At 47.3% G+C, this 21,463-nt stretch overlaps 1 protein-coding gene across 2 annotated transcripts in view; it reads left to right on the top strand.

Moving 5' to 3' along the window:
- Positions 1–1,485: 1,485 nt before the first annotated feature.
- The window catches only part of Top3beta (DNA topoisomerase 3-beta), a 43,819-nt gene continuing 23,841 nt past the window's right edge, over positions 1,486–21,463 (top strand). Inside the window, exons 1-7 of one of the 2 annotated variants that reach the window (XM_084583995.1) lie at positions 1,486–1,821; positions 3,758–3,835; positions 3,898–4,020; positions 4,331–4,498; positions 5,391–5,525; positions 7,508–7,620; positions 8,015–8,215. In XM_084583995.1, the coding sequence (XP_084440121.1) occupies positions 1,588–1,821; positions 3,758–3,835; positions 3,898–4,020; positions 4,331–4,498; positions 5,391–5,525; positions 7,508–7,620; positions 8,015–8,215 (1,052 nt within the window). In that variant the 5' untranslated portion in view covers positions 1,486–1,587. The remainder of the gene's footprint in view (positions 1,822–3,757; positions 3,836–3,897; positions 4,021–4,330; positions 4,499–5,390; positions 5,526–7,507; positions 7,621–8,014; positions 8,216–21,463) is intronic. The other variant, XM_084583994.1, reaches the window with a different exon arrangement.

Here is a 21,463-nt window from a genome sequence, read left to right as displayed (position 1 = left end):
ATAGGGAAATAGTTGTTTTGTTCATGAACATAACCGTTTTAATACATTTAGACAATCGTGTGAGAGCTAAAGCGACACAATTTCTTGCTACGCGCCTTCGGAGTCCGATTGAACTAGCGGTGACGAAGGCGGTTCACCCAGCTATCTGCTCCGCGCTCACTGCGCTCCTCCTGTACACAGCGCCCTCTCTCCTGTCATCGCTGAAACCACTGAAACGACCAGCTCGCCGGCGGCAGACGGCACGCGTTGGCGTACGCTCCGCTTGGCCAAGAGCAGACGACGCTGCGCATCGTTCTGCATAGCTTTTGTAAAGTCCGTCTCCTTCAGAACCCGGACGGTTCGCTGCTAACGGATCCGCAAATGGTTGCGTATACAAGGTAGTTGGGCTGCATGCTGGTGATTGGCATTTTGTTGATAGAGGAGCGGTATTATATGTAGTTGTGGTCACATATGTAGTGGTACGTGGCCGCGATACGGCACCTTCGCGCGCGTTGTCTTATGTACTATTTTTCTTTTTTATCGCGTTGTGACCTCGGAAGACGGGTGGATGCGAACAGAAATCAGTTGCGATCGATCGAGTTTCTGTCGTGCCAAGTGTGTGTGCCAGCGACTATGCGACATCAAACTTGTCGCCCACGGAGCACATAGAATGTCTGAGAGCGCAATGAGGTACAAACATACGTGCGTAGCTAGTGCTTTTGGACAGAATTGTAAGTTCGTGGAAACCAATCAAGCGTCTTGTTAGGCAGTCTTAATTATTTAAACTAGTACTCGTGGCAACTGCTTACAACGTTAATTCTCTCGTACCCAGGCGCATGAATGACACCTTCGCAGACCGTCCGGTATAACCACTGATCTCAACCCCCTAGTGGAGATCAGTGGATATAACGATCGTGCGCAGTCGCACGTATTTGGTCAATTGGTGTCACTGTTAGTCGTCGTCACTTTCCGATCGAGCGCTGTAGGCCTACGGCAGCTGGCTTCGAAACTGGACGTGATCATGTTACAGCACGCGATGTATGATGCGCGCACGCATCTGCTAGGTTGCAGAGTCCTACAATTGCGTACTCGTTTTGGCAGCTGTCGCCGCACGCCAGTGTCGGAACTGGCACTGCACGTTCACGTGACCACCTGACACCGCTGCAGCACTTTTCAGAACTAGTGCAGCCAGTGCAAGTCAAATCGAAGAGACCTTAAGTGTCGCTTCACTATTTATCACAACACGCAAGCCATCGTCACGCAAGCTGTCGTCTGCTTTCATGCGGCGGCTGCAGCTGCACCATTTCGGCACTGACCGCTGAGGAGGTGCACAGTTTTGCTGAACTTTTCGTGAACTCGACCTGCATGACGTCTGCACTTTTTGAAACGAACGGCGTGGTGCAGAGGGCGTCATCTTGCATCGCTGAAACAAATGGTGAAGTGCAGATCCACGTGAACCAGTTCACGCAGTGCAGGTGAAACGAACAGACCTTAGACACTTCAGCCATCTGGCGGCGCGTCTTGGCAACGCGTCTCCATCCGCATCAAATCCAACATGTCGCTGCCGTGAAGGCTTGGTCAGCGAGGGAAACTCGCGAGAAATCCAGCATGAAGAACGTTCTTATGGTTGCGGAGAAGCCAGCCCTGGCTCAGTCGCTGGCGACGATTCTCTCCAATGGCAACATGAAACCGCGGAAGGGTTCGAGCAGCGCCTGCACTGTTTACGAGTACGTCGGCAAGTTCTACAACGAGCCGGCACGCTTCAAGATGACATCGGTGTGCGGGCACGTTATGACCACGGACTTTCTCAGCAAGTACAACAGTTGGGATAGGGTGGACCCTGTGAGTATGTCACGCAGTGAATAGTTTGCCTATTGAAGGCCGTTGCTTTATTTTATCTTTATATATATATATATTTTTTTATTCGGCGAAACATTCAGGTTAATAGCATTCTGACAGTAGAGCTCGTACCTGTTGCGATTTGACCGAGTTGATTTGTATGAACCCCCATTTCTTGAGCAGATCGACAAAACAGAAGGTGCGTGGGGAGCGTCCATAAAAAAAAAAAAAGAAACAAATCTGTTTTGATGCCTCGTTAAATTCGTCCACTTGGCTGCTTCCGAAACGGTGAGAAGAAAATTAGGGAGAAGCGATTTGTAATTTTTGCAGGTTGCAAAGGTAATAGATTACGAAAAAGTCCCTTTTACCGCGAAAGTTATTGGCGAGCGCCAAGAGATCGGTGCTAAAACGTAAACATAGCTTCAGTTCAGTTCAGTCGTGTCCGACTCTTCGTGACCCTATGGACCACGTCACGCCACGCTTTCCGGTCTCTCACTATCTTCCTAACATCACATAACTTCATCTGCAGTGCCTCGAGGATGCCATCTAACCATCGCGTTCGCTGCCTACCCCTTCTCCGGCGACCCTCAACCTTTCCCAACTTGAAATCTTTCTCCAGCGACTGCTCTCTTCTCATCAGATGACCAAAGTGACCCTCCAATGAGCAGTCAGGGTTTATGGTCGACAACATCGACTGATTTGATCTTCTGGCAGTCCAAGGAACTCTCAAGAGTCTTCGCCAGCACCAAACGCGTGAATTCTTCGGCGGTCAGCCTTTTTCACAGTCCAACTCTCGCATCCATACATCATAACTGGAAAGACCATAGCACGAGTTATACGGATCTTGGTTGGCAGACTAATGTCTCTGCTCTTTACTGGGCGGTCAAGGCTAACCATTGCTCTCTTTCCCAGAAGCACTTACCTGACTCTGAATGAGTATCGCGTTGAGTTGTCAGACACTCGACTACCTGGCCGGCCACATTTGAACCTGGTTGATATGCAAGGGCGACTGGTCGCCAATTTCGGTCTGCCTCGAAAAAATGAAAATAGAAATTTACTCTAAATGCTTGCAAATGACTTTCAGCTGTACGTTACGGCACCAATTTGATAACAAACGGTGTAGGCTTGGGCAGATCATAGAGAGAAAATCTTAACAAGAAACCGGTCTTCAACAGTTGTGCATGATTTCCCCGGCTGCACAACATCCGTCGCAAATGCCCCGCGCCTTTTGCACCGCATCATGAAAGTTCTAGTACATGTTTCTCCGGGCCGTAATCCCCGTTTGCCAAAAAGCACCGTATTAGGAACCTTGTGCCGAAACCCTGTCTTCATTCCTAGGACCTTGCACACTCACGCTTTTTGACTAGCATTTTTCTGTGTGTTGATACCTAATACTTGAGAAACACGTAGTGAGGAAGTCCAAATAGGAAAAACAAAAAAACGAGCGTAAACGCAAAAAGCTTAAACGAGCGCCTCTGTCCCTGCATGAAAAACACACCTTTGTTAAAATAAAACCATGAATCGTCATTGTGATGAAAGCATGAGCCTTAATGGAAGGAAGAAAAAAAATATTGGAAAGCCTCTATACACGTTCTAGCGACTAACCTATAAAGGTATGCAGTTTGACATGAAAGAATTTAAAGGACTGCTATACGAAATGTCTAGATTGGGAGATTAGTTTCCTAATGTTTTTTGAAAGAGCAAGATTTCTGTTATGGACCAGCTAATGGTGAGGCAATTCAAAAACCACACTGACGCAGTGTATTGTGTGCCATGCAGTGGACGACAGGCTGTTGTGCCTGGGGTCTTCTAAAGAAAATGAGCAAAAGCAGAGGGTCATTTGGCACTGGGTGTTATGCATTCACCATGCTGAGTCACTTTGAGACGTTGAACCCCACAAACCAAACCAGACTTTCACCATGCCTGACTTTTTGTGCAGGCGGAGCTGTTCCATGCGCCCACAGAAAAGAAGGAAGCGAACCCAAAGCTTCAGCTACCGAAATTTCTTGAGAAAGAGGTAAGAGCGAAGAAAAAGGTGTTATTACTGTTTATACTATCATTGTAATCTTGTGTTTTCAGGGTCAGGGCTGTGATTATCTTGTGCTGTGGCTCGACTGTGACAAGGAAGGCGAGAACATTTGCTTTGAAGTGATCAACATTGTCAAGCCGGTGCTGAGGCGGCCAGCATCATACAATCAGCAGGTATGTATCCAGAGGTAGTCGTCCGCATCTTTCGATCCAGTTTCATAGTCTCAAATTTATGGGCTTTTCACAGTTGATGCTGATATCGCAGTATGACAGTCGATCCAAATCGCTTTGTTGCTGATTGGTTGTTAATGTGAAGAATAAATGCATTAAATGTCAAGATTAAAAAAGCAAGGAGCCTTAAAGACTTATCCTGCTTTACTCATGTTTCAATCTGTGTTTCCCAGTTGATGTCTACTCAGTAAATACCTGATGTGAATGATAAGATGGCTGCATTTGTTTTCATACCTTTTTTTTCCCCTCACAGTATATTTTCCGGGCACGGTTCAGTGCCATCACGGAGAAGGACATCAAAGCCGCCATGAACCAACTTGTCGAGCCAAATGAAAACGAAGCTAGGTCCGTTGATGCGAGACAGGAGCTGGATCTCCGTATTGGCTGTGCATTCACTCGTTTTCAGACCAAGTACTTTCAGGTATGAAGTTTATTAGAGTTTTTAATCAGACAGGTTTCAAAACAGTTTTTGTTATGTTTTTTACACTTACAGTCAGTCATTCTTCATTTTCTTTTCGCTTGTGATTGAAGGGGTAAAATTTGGCTGTGATTTTGTTTACCTACTATCTGCTGTTCTGTGCCAGCGGGACTGATTGATACACTATCACATTTTCTTGCGAGATGTGTAATGTTGAAAAGTTCTGCTCATAATTTTTGTATGCAGTCTATGAATGAAAGGCTCCACCAAGGAACTGTTTACCGAATTGGATATCTTTTCTGTTTTAAATGTTTTACTTTGTTATGCACGTTACCTCCAACATTGTGCCTTTTCCACGCCTCTGCTACACCCCCTGCTTGTCCTGTGCTGTTAAGGCAACTACTCCAAAGCATAATATAATGCTATTGTGTAGTGATATAGTTTTGATGGTGTGTCTGATATATAAACTTTAGGTGATTTGGTTGTGGGAGACTTTTGGCTAATCAATTGGTTAAGGGATAGCATTACCTTTACATTTCTTTTCACAAAGGCATGACCAGTGCTGCTCACTTAGTTAAAGAAACTCTCTGGTTTTATCCTGCTTCTGTTTTTCTTTTCGTCTTTTCTTTACACGCTTTTTATTCACAAAATGATCGACCAACTCACTAGAGTTTCTAGGTTTTCTCACTCGAACCATTTGTTTAAAGAAATGGAGCCATGTTTCTCTCTATACAAAGTACTGAACAATAACACAAGTGGCAGCACTTATTTTGGTCAGGATTGCAAAAGCAGCAGAGTCTGGGTATAAGCATTTATTCTGTAGTATTCTATTCTGCCTCGAGAAGTGCATGGAGAGATTTTCTTTCAAGTACTATATTTTCTTTCAATACTGCAGGGAAAGTATGGGAACCTGGACAGTGCATGCATCTCATTTGGGCCGTGTCAGACGCCAACGCTCGGCTTTTGTGTCGACCGGCATGACAAAATACAGTCTTTCAAGCCTGAGCCTTACTGGGTCCTCAGCGTTCAGGTAAAGGTGGCCTTTTAGAATTTCAGAATTAGAACTTATGTATGTGTGCCCTCTTTTTGATTGCATTCACTGTGCTTTATGAAACATGCTGCTCACTAAGCAGGCATAGTAAATATGTTCTGTTGGTTGATCCGCATACGTGCTATACTCTCGACAGCAAGCACTACCTTCGTGACTCAGCTTGCAGCCGCCACGGTAACACGCCGCTGGCTCTCTCACTTGTAGCAAAGATGTACTTGAGCGGCAGCCGTACAGTCGTGTGACATGCAGTCGCGTGGTAGAAGCACGCTTGCGCTGACTGGCCTGTCCTCCATTGGACGGAGCTCTGTTGTCGCCCCACCTCTGTCAGATGACGATGTGATGGAGGCAACGGCGATCGCGGCGGAATGAGTCCACTTTTAGACAGTGATGCACGAGCATGGAGAAAGGGAAATAAAAATATTGCGCGCCTGTCTAGTGCAGTGAAAAGCGCCTGCTGCCAATTGACAAGAGACGCTGGTTTTACGTCATTTTGCAGTACACCGGCTGTCCCAGCTAAACATTACCTCCAAGTGAGCATTGTGTTCCCACCCCAAGATTCATTTTAACTCCAGATGGTTACTGGAACTCGGGAGTCAGCGTCACTGTTTTTTTTTTTTTAAACCAACGGGGGTAGCAAAAGGCTTCCGCCGCTCGGTAAATGAAGTGTTTTTAGCCTGACGCAGTGTAGCGCATGTGTGTGTCTGTCTCATCCTTGTTTGTCGTCTGCTAGCATTCTTCCTCTGACATTAACCAACTCGCCCAGTAACATACCTTACTTTAGTGTGAACTCATTTTTTCGAACTGCCTCGTTTTCAGGCCGCTTCGGCATTTTGAGGGTTTGGAAAATCGCTAGGTGTCCGTGATGCAGTCAGCATCTGAAGAAGCACACTGCTGGGCAGCTACATCTCTGCTCGGCAATGAATTTTCATCAGTCATCTGGTGTTGAGGCAAATGATGCTTATCGCAGAGGGAATCACAGTGTACTGACCACTACAATCAAGCCCTTTTCCCATACATCTTTCACATCATCTTTACATGCACATGGTAGTGTACATTTATTTTATGATCAGCAATCATTACATACAAGAGAAATGCCTTGCATTTTGTTGAAATTCATGTCATTACTAAAGCTGCCTAATGTTGTACAATAAACCTGTGTGTTATTGTCTGTAGTGTTAGTAAAATTCTGTCATCGTACGCAATCTCCTTCTTCGTCCCTACCCCTGTTGTGAAGGCCCTGTCAGCAAAGAGGCAGCCATTTTTTACCAAGCCTTTGGGACATACTTTTACTACTTTACTATGCAGTGACTGCAATTGTGCTCCTGATTGATGACTAGGGGAACGACTCTTGGAGCTAAAAAGCGTACCTTGCATTTCTGCACATAGGCTTTGTGAATAGAGCAAATTTACCACTGGACTACTAAATTATGCTGTTATGCAGAGCTTTTTGGTCATACCATTTGGGAAACTCCGCTGCAAAAAGTGGCTAGTTTTATTCACTTTTTGGGTGCTTATGCATTGTGGTACCTTCTAAAAGCAGGCTGTAAAATCTATCCACTATTGCTGTCATTGCCTTCCAAAAATTTATTTTCTTTTGCCTCTTAATTATCTCTGCCACTTTTACATGTAATAATTTTTGCTACTGCATCTCTTCAACTGTTTTTGTTTGTCAGGTGTGCATTTATCAACAGTCTGAAAGTTTTCAAGATAGACACACCTTACTTTAATGACTGCAAGCGCCGCCACTATCTGCAAACACCCAAATTCGCCATTTCTTGATACATGTGCCCTATTGGAAGTTTCCCAATTAGTTGTATTAAAGAGCTGGGGCTAGTATGTTAGTAATGAGTAGCAATGTAAATGGTTAACTAGTAGACTGTAATAAGTAACCAGTTGCTGTTTTTCTGAATTCCTTTGGTTGCCAGAGCAGTGATAGAAACAATCTATGTTTTTCCATCCAGGTGAAGGTAACCAACGAACAAACCATGACGCTGGACTGGGAACGGGGCAGAATCTTTGACCGAGAGGTGGCCATGGTGTTTCTGTCGCAGACGTCTAACTTCAAGGAAGCTACGTAAGTGGTGTGGTGTTTGCGGCTACCTTTTACGAAGCAGCATTCTCCAAGACACCTCAGTTAACGCCTCCATGTCCACCCCAATTTTTGTTTAATCTTCATAACTGTGTGCTGTAAGGTATTATTACTTAGGCTTAGCAAACATTTGGCCAGAGAACCTGGTTATACTTAGGTCTATATCCACTATTGCTTTGTCATGAATCTACAGTGTGTGCAGGACAGATGAAGAAGATATGAGTGGAACGCAAAGCATTTTATGTTCTCCATGTTCTGATGTGGTAGTTGTACTAATGGAGCCTGTGTAGTTGGATTTGGATTCATCTTAATGCTCCACCATCCCCCCCCCCCCCCCCTCCCTTTCCCGTTTCTTTTTTTGTCTTCTCTTCTCGTACAGGATAACGGATGTGAGCCAAAAGGAAAAGAGCAAGCCTCGTCCTGTCGCCCTCAACACAGTGGAGCTCATGCGGATTGCCAGTTCTGGCCTCGGCATGGGCCCCCACCATGCTATGCAGATCGCGGAGCGCCTCTACACGCAGGGCTACATTAGCTACCCGCGAACGGAGACCACCCAGTACTCCGAGAACTTCGACCTGAGGTAAGAGAGCCTTGGCCGCAGCATCTCATCTGAGGCTACCATAAAAACCGGACTATAGGTCGGACCGGAATGTAGGTCGACCCCCTAACTGACCAGTTCTAAAAATGGAAAAATCTTTTTTAATGGCAAAAGTACTGAAAGACACCCTTACCTTGAAACAAATGCGACTCAACCGGCTGCACAGTGGTGACAGTATTTATTTTCACTTAAATGCTGCTCGTATGTACACCCGGCCAATTTTTCAACAGTATCCCGCGACCATTGACCCGCGCGTTTGTCAGCACCTTATCATCATGGCACGGAGCAGCGAAAGAAGCGAGAGTAAGCACAAGTTACGGTTCGTTACGAATGATGTCTGGCAGGGGGCCTCGAAACGAGTCGAGAACGAGCATGTTCGCTTGTTCAAAGAGAGCACCAGGTCGCCGCTTCCAGACGAGCCGGATCCACTCCAGCATTAACGCTTCGTTCATAAAGCCCTTTTCATTGGCCCGGACGATAACATTGTGTGGGAACTCCTTCTTCGGCAATTTTTTTCTCTTAAAAATGATGAAAGGGGGCAGCTTCTTCCCATCGGCTGTGCACGCGAGCATCACAGTGAATCACGAGTGCTCATTTCTCGTATTTAGAAGCTTGATCTGCTTCGCCCCTTTCTCGGAAACAGTTCGGCTTGACGGCATATCGAACCACACGGGTGTTTCGTCGGCGTTTCCGATCTGTCCCATCATGTACTTGCGTTGGTGCCGGAGTGGAATCACATAGCGCTGAACTGAAACTCGATGAGTTTGTGTTCAAACTCTTCAAAGCCCTTCCTCTTCATGAAGCGCCACACCCAGGATGGTGAGCCCTTGAACTGCGTCTTTGTGAGTCCCGAGGCACGCGCAATCTCTACCGCTTTCACGCGGATGCATTCGGCAGTCACAGGCAGCGACCTTGCACGCAGCCCCCAGACGAAATTCGCAACCTTGGCTTTTAGTTCTGGATACGGTGGAGTCCGCCCATGAAATGATGTTTTCTTCTGGTTGCTGCAAATAGCAATTACGCAGCGTCTGACTCCGCCAGTACCGAACGCTCTTTTTCGGATACTCCAAATTCATGCTGTGCCGCCAGGTTACCGTGAAGCTCCGCATACTCAATCGCCTTTTTCTTGAAGGCGACGGTCAATTGTCGTCAGCTTCCGCTCATTTTGAAGCAAAAATGTCAAAAGCTAGCTTTTAGCAGAATAACTCTAGACTATGATGGCTAGCTCCAGACAACGGAAACGCAAAATGGCGGTGCCACACCGCACTGCTGCTGATGGCGATGATGATGGAGATGTGATGGAGGCTGTTGACTTCAGCCGCCCATTGTTGCAAGACCTCCATAGTTTTTCCGCCAATGACCGGTATATAAGACGAGGGTCGACTTTTCGCCACAATTTTTTGAAAAAAAATTGCGACCTATATTCCAGTTTTTACGGTACTTTCACAGTAGTGAAGGGGCCAGGTGTCAATGCATTAATGACGCTTTGCAGCATGTTGAATTTCATCTTTATCGTTGAAGCCAGACTGAGCATCAGTAACTTCTTTGATATTGGTGTACGTTTGTGTGCACATAACACACATAACATAGCTTGTGTGCAACCGTAATGGCCCCGAGCCATCCCCTGTCGTGCAGAATATTAGGCTCGACGTGTGCTCACGTAGGTCTGTTGGTAACTTTGTGGCATTGCTTAAAAGCCTCTCTGAACATTGAAACTTCGGATCTGAGCTTAGTGATATGTTGAGGGACTGCATTGTGTGCAGCTTCGACAACACAGCACTGCAGACTAGGCTGTTCGAGAAAGCGGACCTTACGTTTGAATACACTCTGAATATTGAAGCTGCAAAAACGGATGCCAGCAAAACACTGAGCACAAGCGGGAATATGCTTGGCACATATCAAGATGCTACCACTGCAAGGATCAGCACCTCATTTCTGAGTGCAAACACCATGTCCAGCTTTGCCTCTGGCTTTCAAAACTTTGCGTCCTGATGTGTTTGACATACGGCCAATCAATGTCATCACGCCTTCGCCACCCTTCATTGTGAGCATAAGTGCTTGCAGACAAGCCGCTCCGTAGAGAGCTGGATACTGGTGCAAGCATTTCTTTTATGGAAAAAAAAAAATTTTTGACGTCAGTATATCAGATGGTATGACCTGTTTGTCATGCATCTGATGTATTTGTGCAAAACTACTGAGGAGAGTTCATGCAACTTCAAGGTAAACCAGAGGTCATAGTGCAGTTTTATGATAGAAGTTGCAGTGCTACCCTTGTTCCTAACTGGGGAGCAGCCACATACACTTCTGGGCCGAAACCGGTTTCGAGAACTGGGCATTAACATTGCTCGTGGTGAAGCAGATGTTCATCCTTTTTTTTTTGTGATATTAAGGTTTCAGCATTTCCTAAGGTGTCTGAATGGATCCTTGGAACTTTTGTGGGTATATAAAGCCACAACTGTTGTCCAAAATGCTCTACCCAATTTTTTGAAGCCACTGCCCACATGCCTGGGAGGATGGAGTGTAACAAGATGTTCAATGCTTATAGAGGGAAGGCACCGTGGAGGCATTCGCTTCTTCTTTGGCTTGGTCTGCACCTTCGTTCCAGTGGCTAAGAAGGCTGGATGCATCAGGATTTGTCAAGATTTTAAGATTTATGAGTGGCTGTAGTAGAAAAGAATCAGAATCCAAACATAGAAGACCTGTGGTCCATGCTGTCTTGAAGTTTGCCAAGTGGGATTAGAGCAATGCCTAATGGTAGTCTTTGATGAAGGCTCCAAAAAGTAGTATAGTCGAACATCGTTATAACGAACACGGATACAGCGAATTATCGGATATAACGAAGTAAAAGCAAAGTTTGGTTGGCTGTGCTTTATTTCTATGGGAGTTCTATCTGTATAACGAAATGAAAAACTGAAAATTTGACAAATAAATCGGTTATAACGAAGCATATTTCGTATTCACACGGCTCAGAATCCGCAAAGAAGCAAAAAAAAAAGTTTTTCAAAACGCTAAATTTCGGTTTTATCAATCGCCTCCACATAAAATGTGTTTGAATCACCTGCGCTTTCGCACGCCACGCCATCTAGGGACCGCAAGTGAATCTAGTATCAACGGCTGCCTGGCATGTGACCTGCACGTGATTGAACCACCGCCCGCGTGCCCTGCCCCTACTTTTTGCCGACCCGCGCGTGTGCTCACTTTCCTTGAGGTCGTGCCGTCGTCTTGCAGCATGGCGGCATCGAAACGCAAAGCAGTTTCTCTTGAAACAAAGATAAAAATATTCAGGGCGGTCGACAGCGGGCGCAAGAAGAAAGATTGCCGCAGACTTCGGCGTTGCGCCTAGCACTCTGTCAACCATATTGAGCGCAAGGCAGAAGATAGAAAACGTGCACTTTGCAGGCGCCGTGAAGAACGACAGGAAGCGCGTCAGGTATTGTCACCACCAGGATGTTGAAGATGCCTTGTTCGCGTGGTTCAAGGACGTTATAGCGCGCAACCTGCCTGTGTCTGGTGCCGTGCTTCAAATGAAGGCAAGAAGTCTCGCTTGCGTCTTAGGCCACGATGACTTCTATGCAAACAGTGGCTGGCTGCAGCGATTAAAAGACCGCCACCAGATTGTTTGCTACACCTTGTTGGGCGAAGAAGCAGCCGTCGATGTAGAGAACTGCGAGAAGTGGGCAGAAAGCTTCCGCATGCAACTGGATGGCTACGAGATGCGCGATGTCTACAACGTGGACGAGACTGCGCTTTTTTTTAAGCTGCTCCCGGAAAGGTCACTCGTTGCGTAGAACGAACTGTGCCGAGGAGGCAAGAAAAGCAAAGACCGCGTCACCGTTGTTGTTTGTGTCAACATGGATGGGTCAGATAAAAGGCGGCTAACTGTTATTGGTAAATCTGCTCGCCCCAGGTGCCTGCGCAACGCCCGGAATGTCCAAGCGGACTATCGCTCGAACAAAAAGGCGTGGATGACGTCGTCACTCTTTGAAGCATGGCTGAAGGCCTTCGACAATGACATGGCAGAGCAGCGCAGGAAAGTGCTCCTTATATTGGACAACTGCTCTGCCCATAAGGTGTCTGTACCACTTGAAGCGGTCCGCCTAGTTTTTTTGCCGCCAAACTCGACCTCAGTGCTGCAGCCATTAGACAGGGGCATCATTCGCTCACTAAAATGGTGCTACCGAAAGCGATTGGTTACGCAGCTCGTATTTGACATAGACAGGGGCATATCAACGGCCATAAACCTCAAAACTACGCTGGACATGCTGTACGGTGCATGGAACGAAGTGGCACAGTCGACAATAAGAAATTGCTTTGTTGATGCTGGCCTAGCCCCATCCACCAGTGAGACTGAGCCCAACGACGCCCACGATTCTGAAGGTGAAGCGGACAATTTCGACGAGACGACATGGCGTCAACTGGCGTCAACTGGCGGTTCCGAATGTTATGTTCGAGGACTTTATTGCTGCCGATGACAACTTGTCTGTGGCGCCCGAATTGACCGACCAAGAAATTGTCGATCAGCTGCTTCCTACAGATGATGCTACGAGCAGCGATGAAAGTGAAAAAGAAGGCGAAGAGCGAGCTCTCAGCAGCACCGAGGCCGCCGATATGGCGAGGAAATTGAGAAGGTACCTTGAGAACCTACCTGTGGCCAAATCAGCTGACATTGGGAAAGCGCTGCACAGTGTCGATTTCATTGAGAAATTTATTAGTGTGAAGTACCGCCAAATGAAGATTATGTCGTTTTTTAAATAAGTCAGTTCTGCGTGGCCTAAATCCCGATTTGTGTGCTCATTTTTGCTTGGCAGTGCAAAATGAAAGGTAAGGTTTAGCGTGCTTATACCACGCTTTAAAGAAAAAAAAAATGCTTTTTTTTTTCAGCTCTGTGCTTTCCATTTTAGGGTAGCCTTTACTTGGGTTTATGAACAGAATTATTTTGTGGAAATTTGTGTGTACTTTTACAACGAATATCGGATATAACGAACGAATTTCCGTGCAAAATGAGACTTCGTTATAACGAGGTTTGACTGTATGTCACACATGGGATTTTTCCATTCTATATGTCTTTCTTTTGGCATTTTAAACAACAGGCATTCTTCAAGTTTGAGCAAGAGATTGTACCTGCCTTCCTTCATGCACCTGCTTCCCACAACGTCAAGGAACTCCAAATTCTTTTGGTACTTGTGAGCGTTTGCAGGCGAGTTTTGTTGCCAAACTTTTCCGAACGCCTTTGGCTGTGGGGCAAAAAAAATAGCTGTGGCTTAGCTCTGGTTAAGCCTGATTGATTGCGAAAGCAATAGGTCCCTGTCTGCACTTGGCTCTGCTGATGGTTTGGCATGGGTTCGCCTTTTGTGCAACTAAAAGATTTACTCTGGACACAACATGGTTTCTACTGTTTGTTTATTCCAATGAACACGCTTTGGTGGTCCGTAAATTAGTGACTCTTGGTCTGAAGACTGGTAATTATATAGTCGTCCGAATGTCTATACACCACCAAGTCTAGACTGCTACCCCATTGGGTAGTACTCTTGCTCTGCACTACTCATAGACTATTCGACATTCAGAGAATCCATGAAACTACTCTCGCCCACTGAACTTGTAGAACGCCGCCGGGCTCGCCAATCTGCGGCATAGGCGCGTTGCTTAGCCAACCGCTCTTGCCTTTCTTCATCTGTCTCCTCGACACGGCGCCGGTGTTTGCACGCAGCATGGCGCTCCAGCGACGCCTTGTACAACTCCTCAGACATGACTAGCGCGCCTGCAGCGCCCCGTTTATCCTCTCCTAGCGAGCGCCCTCACGCGACGGGCCGAGGAGGCCGTCACGTGGTAGCCGCCGCGCCGAGCGAAGGAACGACTACGGCCAAAGAGACGAGTTGGGGCCCCTGCTCTTCTCTGGTCGTGACGTCACGCTGTCACGTGGTGCGCCGGAGCGAAGGAACGACCTCCACCGATGGCAGAAAAGTGCTAGCAGTATTGCTTTCGCAATAAAAAGTTCACTGTGGTTTAGCTCTGGTTAACCCTAGTTGAATTGCGAAAGCAACAGCTGCACGGCTGCAATTGTAGTTGTAGCTTGTAATTAAGCTATTCGTTTAGCTCTATTGTATAGACAAGATAAACTGTTCAGGACTAGGCTTTTATTCTTTACACCAATGATGAAAAACTGATTTATTTATAGGAAGGGAAAGGTGCGGTAACTGTCTCACTTGTTTTCTGTGGACACTGCAACCGCGCCGTAAGGGAAGGGAGGAAGGTGGGAGTGAAAGTGGAAAGAGAAAGAAAGAGGAGCCGTAGTGGAGGGCTACGGAGTAATTTCGACCACCTGGGGATCTTTAACGTGCGCTGAAATCGCACAGCACACGGACGCCTCTTCGTTTCGCCTCCATTGAAACGCAGCCGCCGAGGTCGGGTTCGAACCCGGGTACTCCGGCACAGTATGCTGCAATGACGAGCGAAGTAGGGGGGGGGGAGTTCCACTCTGCTGACAACGTGCTCTGTATCTGCCAAGGCTCTGTGTAAAACTAAATCTAAACTGCTTCCCCAATGTTTGGTGGTTTGAGGTTGTGAGGTTGGTACTGGCTCAACTCGAGTAGAAACTGCTCCTCTTCAGCTTGGACGAAGACGGAGTTCTTGTCTTTATTAAAGTCCTCCGTTACAACAACCAACTCTTTTTCAGTTCGGCTAGGCATTCCGGTCTGTTTTAACCAAGCCGTATGAGCGGTGCCTTATTGTCCTATAGGGGTAACGTGAATACCAGGGTCCTGGCAGGCTGATTCTGACATAACCGTCCCATGTGAAACGAGAGACCCAAGTTGGCCATTTGTGGCTACGGCATACGAGCATACGCGACGAGCCGAGCTGGCTGGCGTAGTGTTGCTTTCGCAACAAAAATCAAGGAAGCCTGTTCAGTGCATTGAAGCAGTTAGTAATATCCACCCCAGTCTTCACGTATTTTGACACAGGAAAGCCACCGTGTCTCAGCCTAATGTTTCTCCGCGTGGGATCAACACGGTTTTAGCACCGCAAGATTCTGATGGCCAATGAATGGCCGTTGCTCTTGCCTTCATATATTTGTCTCGTTGAGAGCAAAACTGAGTGGAAAAATTCCACAAGTAAAAGTGAGGCATTCATTTCACTACTTACATAGGTCATAAGCTGCTACATTAAAACCTCATTTAAAGAGACATGTTACAAGCGACACTCAGTTAGAAGAGACACTTGAAAATGGTTTGGTTGGTTTTTCTATGTTTGCCGTGTTAACAACATTGCATGCAAGAGACATGGTTATAAGAGACACTCTGTTACTAAGGGCTACTTTTACAGGTCCCTAAAGTAACTTCTTCACTATTTAGAAGAGACACAACTCGGGTATGCTCATGCAACACAGCTGACGCGTACCAACCTGACTCATACCAATTCGTATGTGCGGCAATTTAGGTTTTCTTACTTAATTCTGTTCCATATGAGTGTTCTTTTTATTGCAATATGTCAGGAATCGAGGAGTGCCCCCTCTTGACTGGGAAGTCAGAATGTTCCTGTTGTTTCAGTCACACAGGAATGTGATGACAGTGGCTGAAAGAACGGGGACATTTTGACATACGTGATTTGGGAAGAACTTTTGGTTACAAGAGACAGCTTTTTCGGGTCCCTTGAATGTCTCTTATAGCGAGGTTTTGCTGTACTGGGGTTATTGAGTTATGGCAAACCTGTTTTGTCACAATCGCCACCACAGCTAGTAGTCAGACGGGCACTGAACCTTTCTGCATACAGTATGAGCTTGTGCACAAGCTCTGCTCTTGACTTGGGTCATGCAGATGCTCTCAGCAGGTTGCCAATTACTAATGTATGAAGTGAAGGCTTCATATTGATTTGAGGAATCGTTCATGGATCGTTCTTTCTTGTTCATTGTTGATATTTATTCAAAGCGGGTGGAAGTTATTTCAATGACATCAGTCGATGCTATTAGGTCAGTGCATTGGCAGCATCATTTTCATAGCATGCAGTTCTTGATCTCGTCATGTCTAGCAATGTCACGTGCCTTTGCAAGCAAACACCACAAATTTGTGACACGTAATGGAATACTTCACATGCTGGGAAGCGTGTGTCTATTTCATGACCCTGCTACAGCAAAATGTTGTTAATTCGACCCCCATTCATTTGGAAATTCAGATAGTTCAAACTAGGAACATGGTCCTGACGAACGCCCGTGTAAGTCTATGGCATCTGACGCTCCTTAATTTGGACGAGAATGGGCTCGCTGCGTTAATCCGAATGGGCGATTGCATCGACATGTGGCCTGCGCATCCAGCAATTACCAAAATAAACCTCCTCGAACATTAGTTGCATGTAATTCTTCTTGCTGTTAGTGGTGTTGTGGCTTGTGCTGGTTATTTAGTTTTCAGTCTGTTATGATTCAACTTCTTCTTAGATTAAATTAGTGGTTTATTATTCTTTTCTAACCAGTGTGGAAGCAGTGATTGTTTTGTTCCTTGTCGCCGGCTGTTGTGTGCAGGTTAGACTCAGGCCATTCAAGATATTGTAAAAGAAGGCTAGGTCGAGACGGCGAGGTCGTGACGGCAAGGACAGCGAAGCCTTGTCTAGCGTTTTAATCCGATCACGAACCCAGGCGCGCGCCGGAGCCGGCGCCGCGGGACGATGATGATGGTATGTACAAATGAAAGAAGATCATGGCATGTACAAATGAAAGAAGGTCCACAGAAGGCTCACACAATTTGCCCGGGGGGTCGGAAGCGGCCAGCCTGGCCGCTCCTAACTAACCGATGTACCGCGGCGCACAAACAGTTTCAAGCGAGAAACATGAACAATTTCAGTTCCACGGTGGCGTCGATCGGCTGGGGGATCAACAGGCGTGACTTTGTAGTTAACTGGAGAAGTTTGGCTGATGATCTCGTAGGGACTAAGGTAGCGGTGGTGGAATTTGTCACTAAGGCCAGGGGTGCGCAGTGGTGTATAAAGCAGTACTTCGTCACCGGGACGATAAGAGACCACACGATGCGTAGAATCGTAGTGACTCTTGCGGTCTTCCTGGCATGCTGCTGTGTTGAGGCGGGCAAGATGACGGCATCTGGCCACACGAAATAAGAACTGGGTAGGTACTGATGTGGAGTAGTCGGGCATAGAGAAGAAGGAAGCGTCGAGAATTCTAGTGGGAGGACGGCCATAAACGAGGAAAAATGGAAAATAACCGGTAGTCCGCTGTACTGTTGTGTTATAGGCGAAAGTGACGAATGGTAGAATAGTGTCCCAATTTCGATGATCCGGTGTGATGTACATGGAGATCATATCCGATAAGGTGCAGTGAAATCGCTCAGTCAGCCCGTTAGTCTGGGGATGGTAGCTTGAGGTTGTCTTATGAAGGGTGGATGACGCTTAAAGAACTTCGGCAACGACTGTCGATAAGAAGGCCGTCCCGCGGTCACTTAGGAGCACCCGAGGAGCGCCATGACACAATACAATTGATCGCAAAAAGAAATTTGCTACTTCTTGAGCGGAACCGGTCGGTACAGGTGCTGTCTCAGCGTAGCGTGTAAGGTGGTCGACAGCTGTTATAATCCAATGGTTACCCCCATCGGAGAGAGGTAGGGGACCATATAAGTCGATGCCGACTACGTCGAATGGCGTGGCGGGACAGGGAACAGGTTGTAGAAGGCCAGCGGGCGAAGACCTCGGCCGTTTGCGACGTTGGTACAGAGAGCAGGATGTGACGTATTTGGCAACGCTGGAAGATAGGCCAGGCCAAAAGAATCGTTTTTTCACGCGGTCGTAGGTTTTGTCAACACCAAGGTGACCTGCAGTAGCGTCGTCGTGGAGAGCCGCCAGTATACGTGGGCGAAGCACACGCGGCACGACTGGGATCCAGTGAGTTCCATCAGGGCAATACACGAAGCGGAGTAGGATGCCATCTTCGAGCTTAAAATTGTGAAGTTGTCAGCGAAGCCGAGCATTGGGTGGGTCCGAAGCGCCAATAAGGCGGTCGATGATAGGACGGCAGTAGGCATCGGCTAATTGCTGTGAGCGGAGAGCGTGTTTGTTCTGAGAGTCGTCAAATGAAATGGTTGTGATATACGTCGGGGAAAGAGATGGTCGGCTGGGGTCATAGGTGGAAATGCATTGGGAAGAAAAACAGCAAGCCGATTCCGAAAGTGGACAGCGAGAAAGAGCGTCGGCGTCTTGGTGTTGGCGACCCGATTTATAAATGACGTCGAAATTGTATTCTTGCAGGCGTAGAATCCAATGGCCAAGTCGGCCTGTCAAATTTTTGAGCGAAGACAACCAGCAAAGAGCATGGTGATCGGTTACAACTGTGAAATGCCGACCATATAGGTAAGGGCGAAATTTCTGGACAGCCCAGATGACGGCAAGGCACTTCTGCTCGGTAATGGTGTAGTTTTTCTCAGGTGGAGTCATAGTCCGACTGGCAAAGGCAATCACTTTCTCACGCGAAGTTGCATCGCGCTGCAGAAGTACAGCTCCAAGACCGAGACCACTGGCATCAGTGTGCAGGGTGGTTGGAGTGCTGTCACTGAAGTGGCCAAGAACAGGGTCTGATGTGAGGGTGTGCTTCAGATTATTAAAAGCGGCTTCGCACTGTTCAGTCCACACGAAAGGGCTGCGTGCTTTAAGTAGTTCATGAAGTGGAGCAGCAATACTTGCAAAATGCCTTATAAAACGCCGGAAATAAGACGCCAGGCCGAGAAAACTGCGCAATTCTGTAATCCGTTGTGGACGAGCAAAGTTCAAGACCGCGATGATTTTTTCAGGGTCTGGACGAATTCCGTCATGGCTGACTAGATGTCCCAATATTTTAATTTCCTTCTGTGCAAAGTGGCACTTCTTGGTGTTGAGCTGAAGGCCCGCTGAAGCGAGACACGTGAGGACCTCATTCAGGTGCCTGAGGTGGTCGTTAAAAGTCGACGAAAAGATGACAATGTCATCCAAGTAACATAAACAGGTTCTCCATTTTAGGCCACGAAGCACAGTATCGATCATTCTTTCAAATGTCGCTGGTGCGTTACAAAGTCCGAAAGGCATAACATTAAATTCGTAAATGCCATCGGGAGTTGAGAAAGCGGTTTTTTTCTTTATCGTCCTCGTCCATAGGTATTTGCCAGAGTGGAGGTCCAAAGTCGAGAAATATTCGGCACCTTGGAGAGAGTCAAGGGCGTCATCAATTCTTGGTATTGGGTATACATCTTTGCGGGTAATTTTGTTAAGTGCCCGGTAATCAACACAAAAGCGTACCGAGCCGTCCTTTTTTTTTAACTAACACTACTGGGGAGGACCATGGGCTTGTCGAGGGACGAATAATATTGCGATGGAGCATGTCATTTACATTTTCTTCAATTACTTTTCATTCAGAGAGGGAAACCCGATAAGGCCGTCGGCGAACGATAGAGTTACCTTCAGTAATGATCCGATGGTGCGCAACACTAGTCCGTCCCAGTGGTGGGGAAGTGGCATCAAAAATGGCTTGGTGGTGTCGAAGCAATGTCAGCAGTTCTTGGCGTTGGTTCGGCGTGAGGTTAGGATTAATTGTCTTTGTGAGAACAGAAAGAGAGACGTCTGGCGAAACACGGCGCTTGGGCAGAGGGGCGGTGATCACCATCAAGGACAAAGGTTGAACATCCACCATGCAGGGGAGAGAAGTTCCTTTTGGGAACACGAGGGATTCACGTGAAGTGTTAGTGGCCGCTACTGTCGCTGAGCTGTTGCAGAACCTCACAAGACTAGACGGGAAGGCGATACCGCGTGCAAGATGACGATAAGATGGTGCGATGAGTACGTCCCCGTCAGTGATGTGGTCAGAAACAACGGTAAGCAGTTTTTCGCACTGAGGAGGCAAAACAGTATCAGCGGCGGCAACGAGGGGATGATGTCGTTCAGAAACCTCGGATAATCGCTGTCTGTCATATGGATAACACGGTCGCCACAGGAAATTAACGCCGAAGCGGTTGACAAAAAATCCCATCCTAAAATCATCAGATGCGCACATGGTGAGAGCACAGCAAACTGCACGTGATGGCGGATGCCGTCAATAACAATTCGTATGGTGCACTTTGCTAGAGGGCGCAAAGGAACGTCATTGGCTCCACGGAGTTCAGGCCCATCATATGGTGTCACTTTTCACAAACGGTAGCACAAATCAGCGTGAATGACAGAAATTGCAGCTCTTGTATCAATCAATGCTTCGACCGGTAATCCTTCAGCGAAAACAGAAATCACATTATACGGGCGATCTGGAGGACTTTTGGTAAGTTCGCAGAGTGCAGTTTGACCTCTGGAAACTGCAACGCTTAGTTTTCCGGATGGCGGACAGGGATAGTTGTTGCGGGTCGGAGAGGGGAAACTGAGCGGCGGTATGGGGATAGGGACCGACATCGGGATGCATGGATTCCACGAGGCTCAGACGAGGATTCTGGAGGTGGGGATGATTTTCGAGGTGGGCTTGGAATAAACCGGCGTTGATAATATGACGTTGAAGGGATGTCACTTTCGAAGGTATCGTAACCACGGCGCTCGTTCTGGAGGCGGCGACGACAGACGCGGGATATATGTCCTCTAATGCCACAGTAATAGCAAATTGGTCGGGAGGGGCGCCAAGGTGCGTAATAGGGTGGTGCAGGTTGAGCCGTCGCTATTGCATTGACGTGATTGTAGGTTGGTGCCGGTCGAGGCGGGGGAACCAAAGGAGGGGGGGATGCTGCGACGTGCGCGTAAGTCGGTACTGGGCGGGGTGCCGGAGGGTCAGATGCCATATGTTCGGTGATTGTTGCCAGCTCTTCTTTGATGATGCTGCGGAGACCGGCGTCATTAGATGTTGCGGAAGAGTGATCGCACCCGTGTCGACAGACAGGCTTGAGGGCCTGGAGCTCCTCGCGGATGATGGCTCGAATAAGTGCCCGCAGGTCGAGATCAGCATTGGTCTGGCCAGTAGTGTTGGCAGGCTGTAATCGGGAGGACTGCAGCTGGTCGACGTGTTGGCAGGTCGTAATAATGGAATCAATAGTTGAAGGATTCTGAGCAACTAGGATGTTATACACCGTAGAATTAATTCCTTTCAAGACGTGGTGTACTCGTTCAGGTTCCGCCATGGTGGGACTAATACGCCGGCAGAGTGCAAGTATGGCCTCTATGTAAGACGCATATGACTCATCAGGACCTTGAAGGCATGAAGCGAGCTTGGTCTTCGCGATCTCAGTCCGAACTGCCGGG

The sequence above is a fragment of the Amblyomma maculatum genome, chromosome 11 (assembly GCF_055883805.1).
Source record: "Amblyomma maculatum isolate TAMU_Amacu chromosome 11, ASM5588380v1, whole genome shotgun sequence".
NCBI lineage: Eukaryota > Metazoa > Arthropoda > Arachnida > Ixodida > Ixodidae > Amblyomma > Amblyomma maculatum.
The sequence above is the reverse complement of the archived record's forward strand: the minus strand, read 5'-3'. Positions and strand labels throughout refer to the sequence as shown.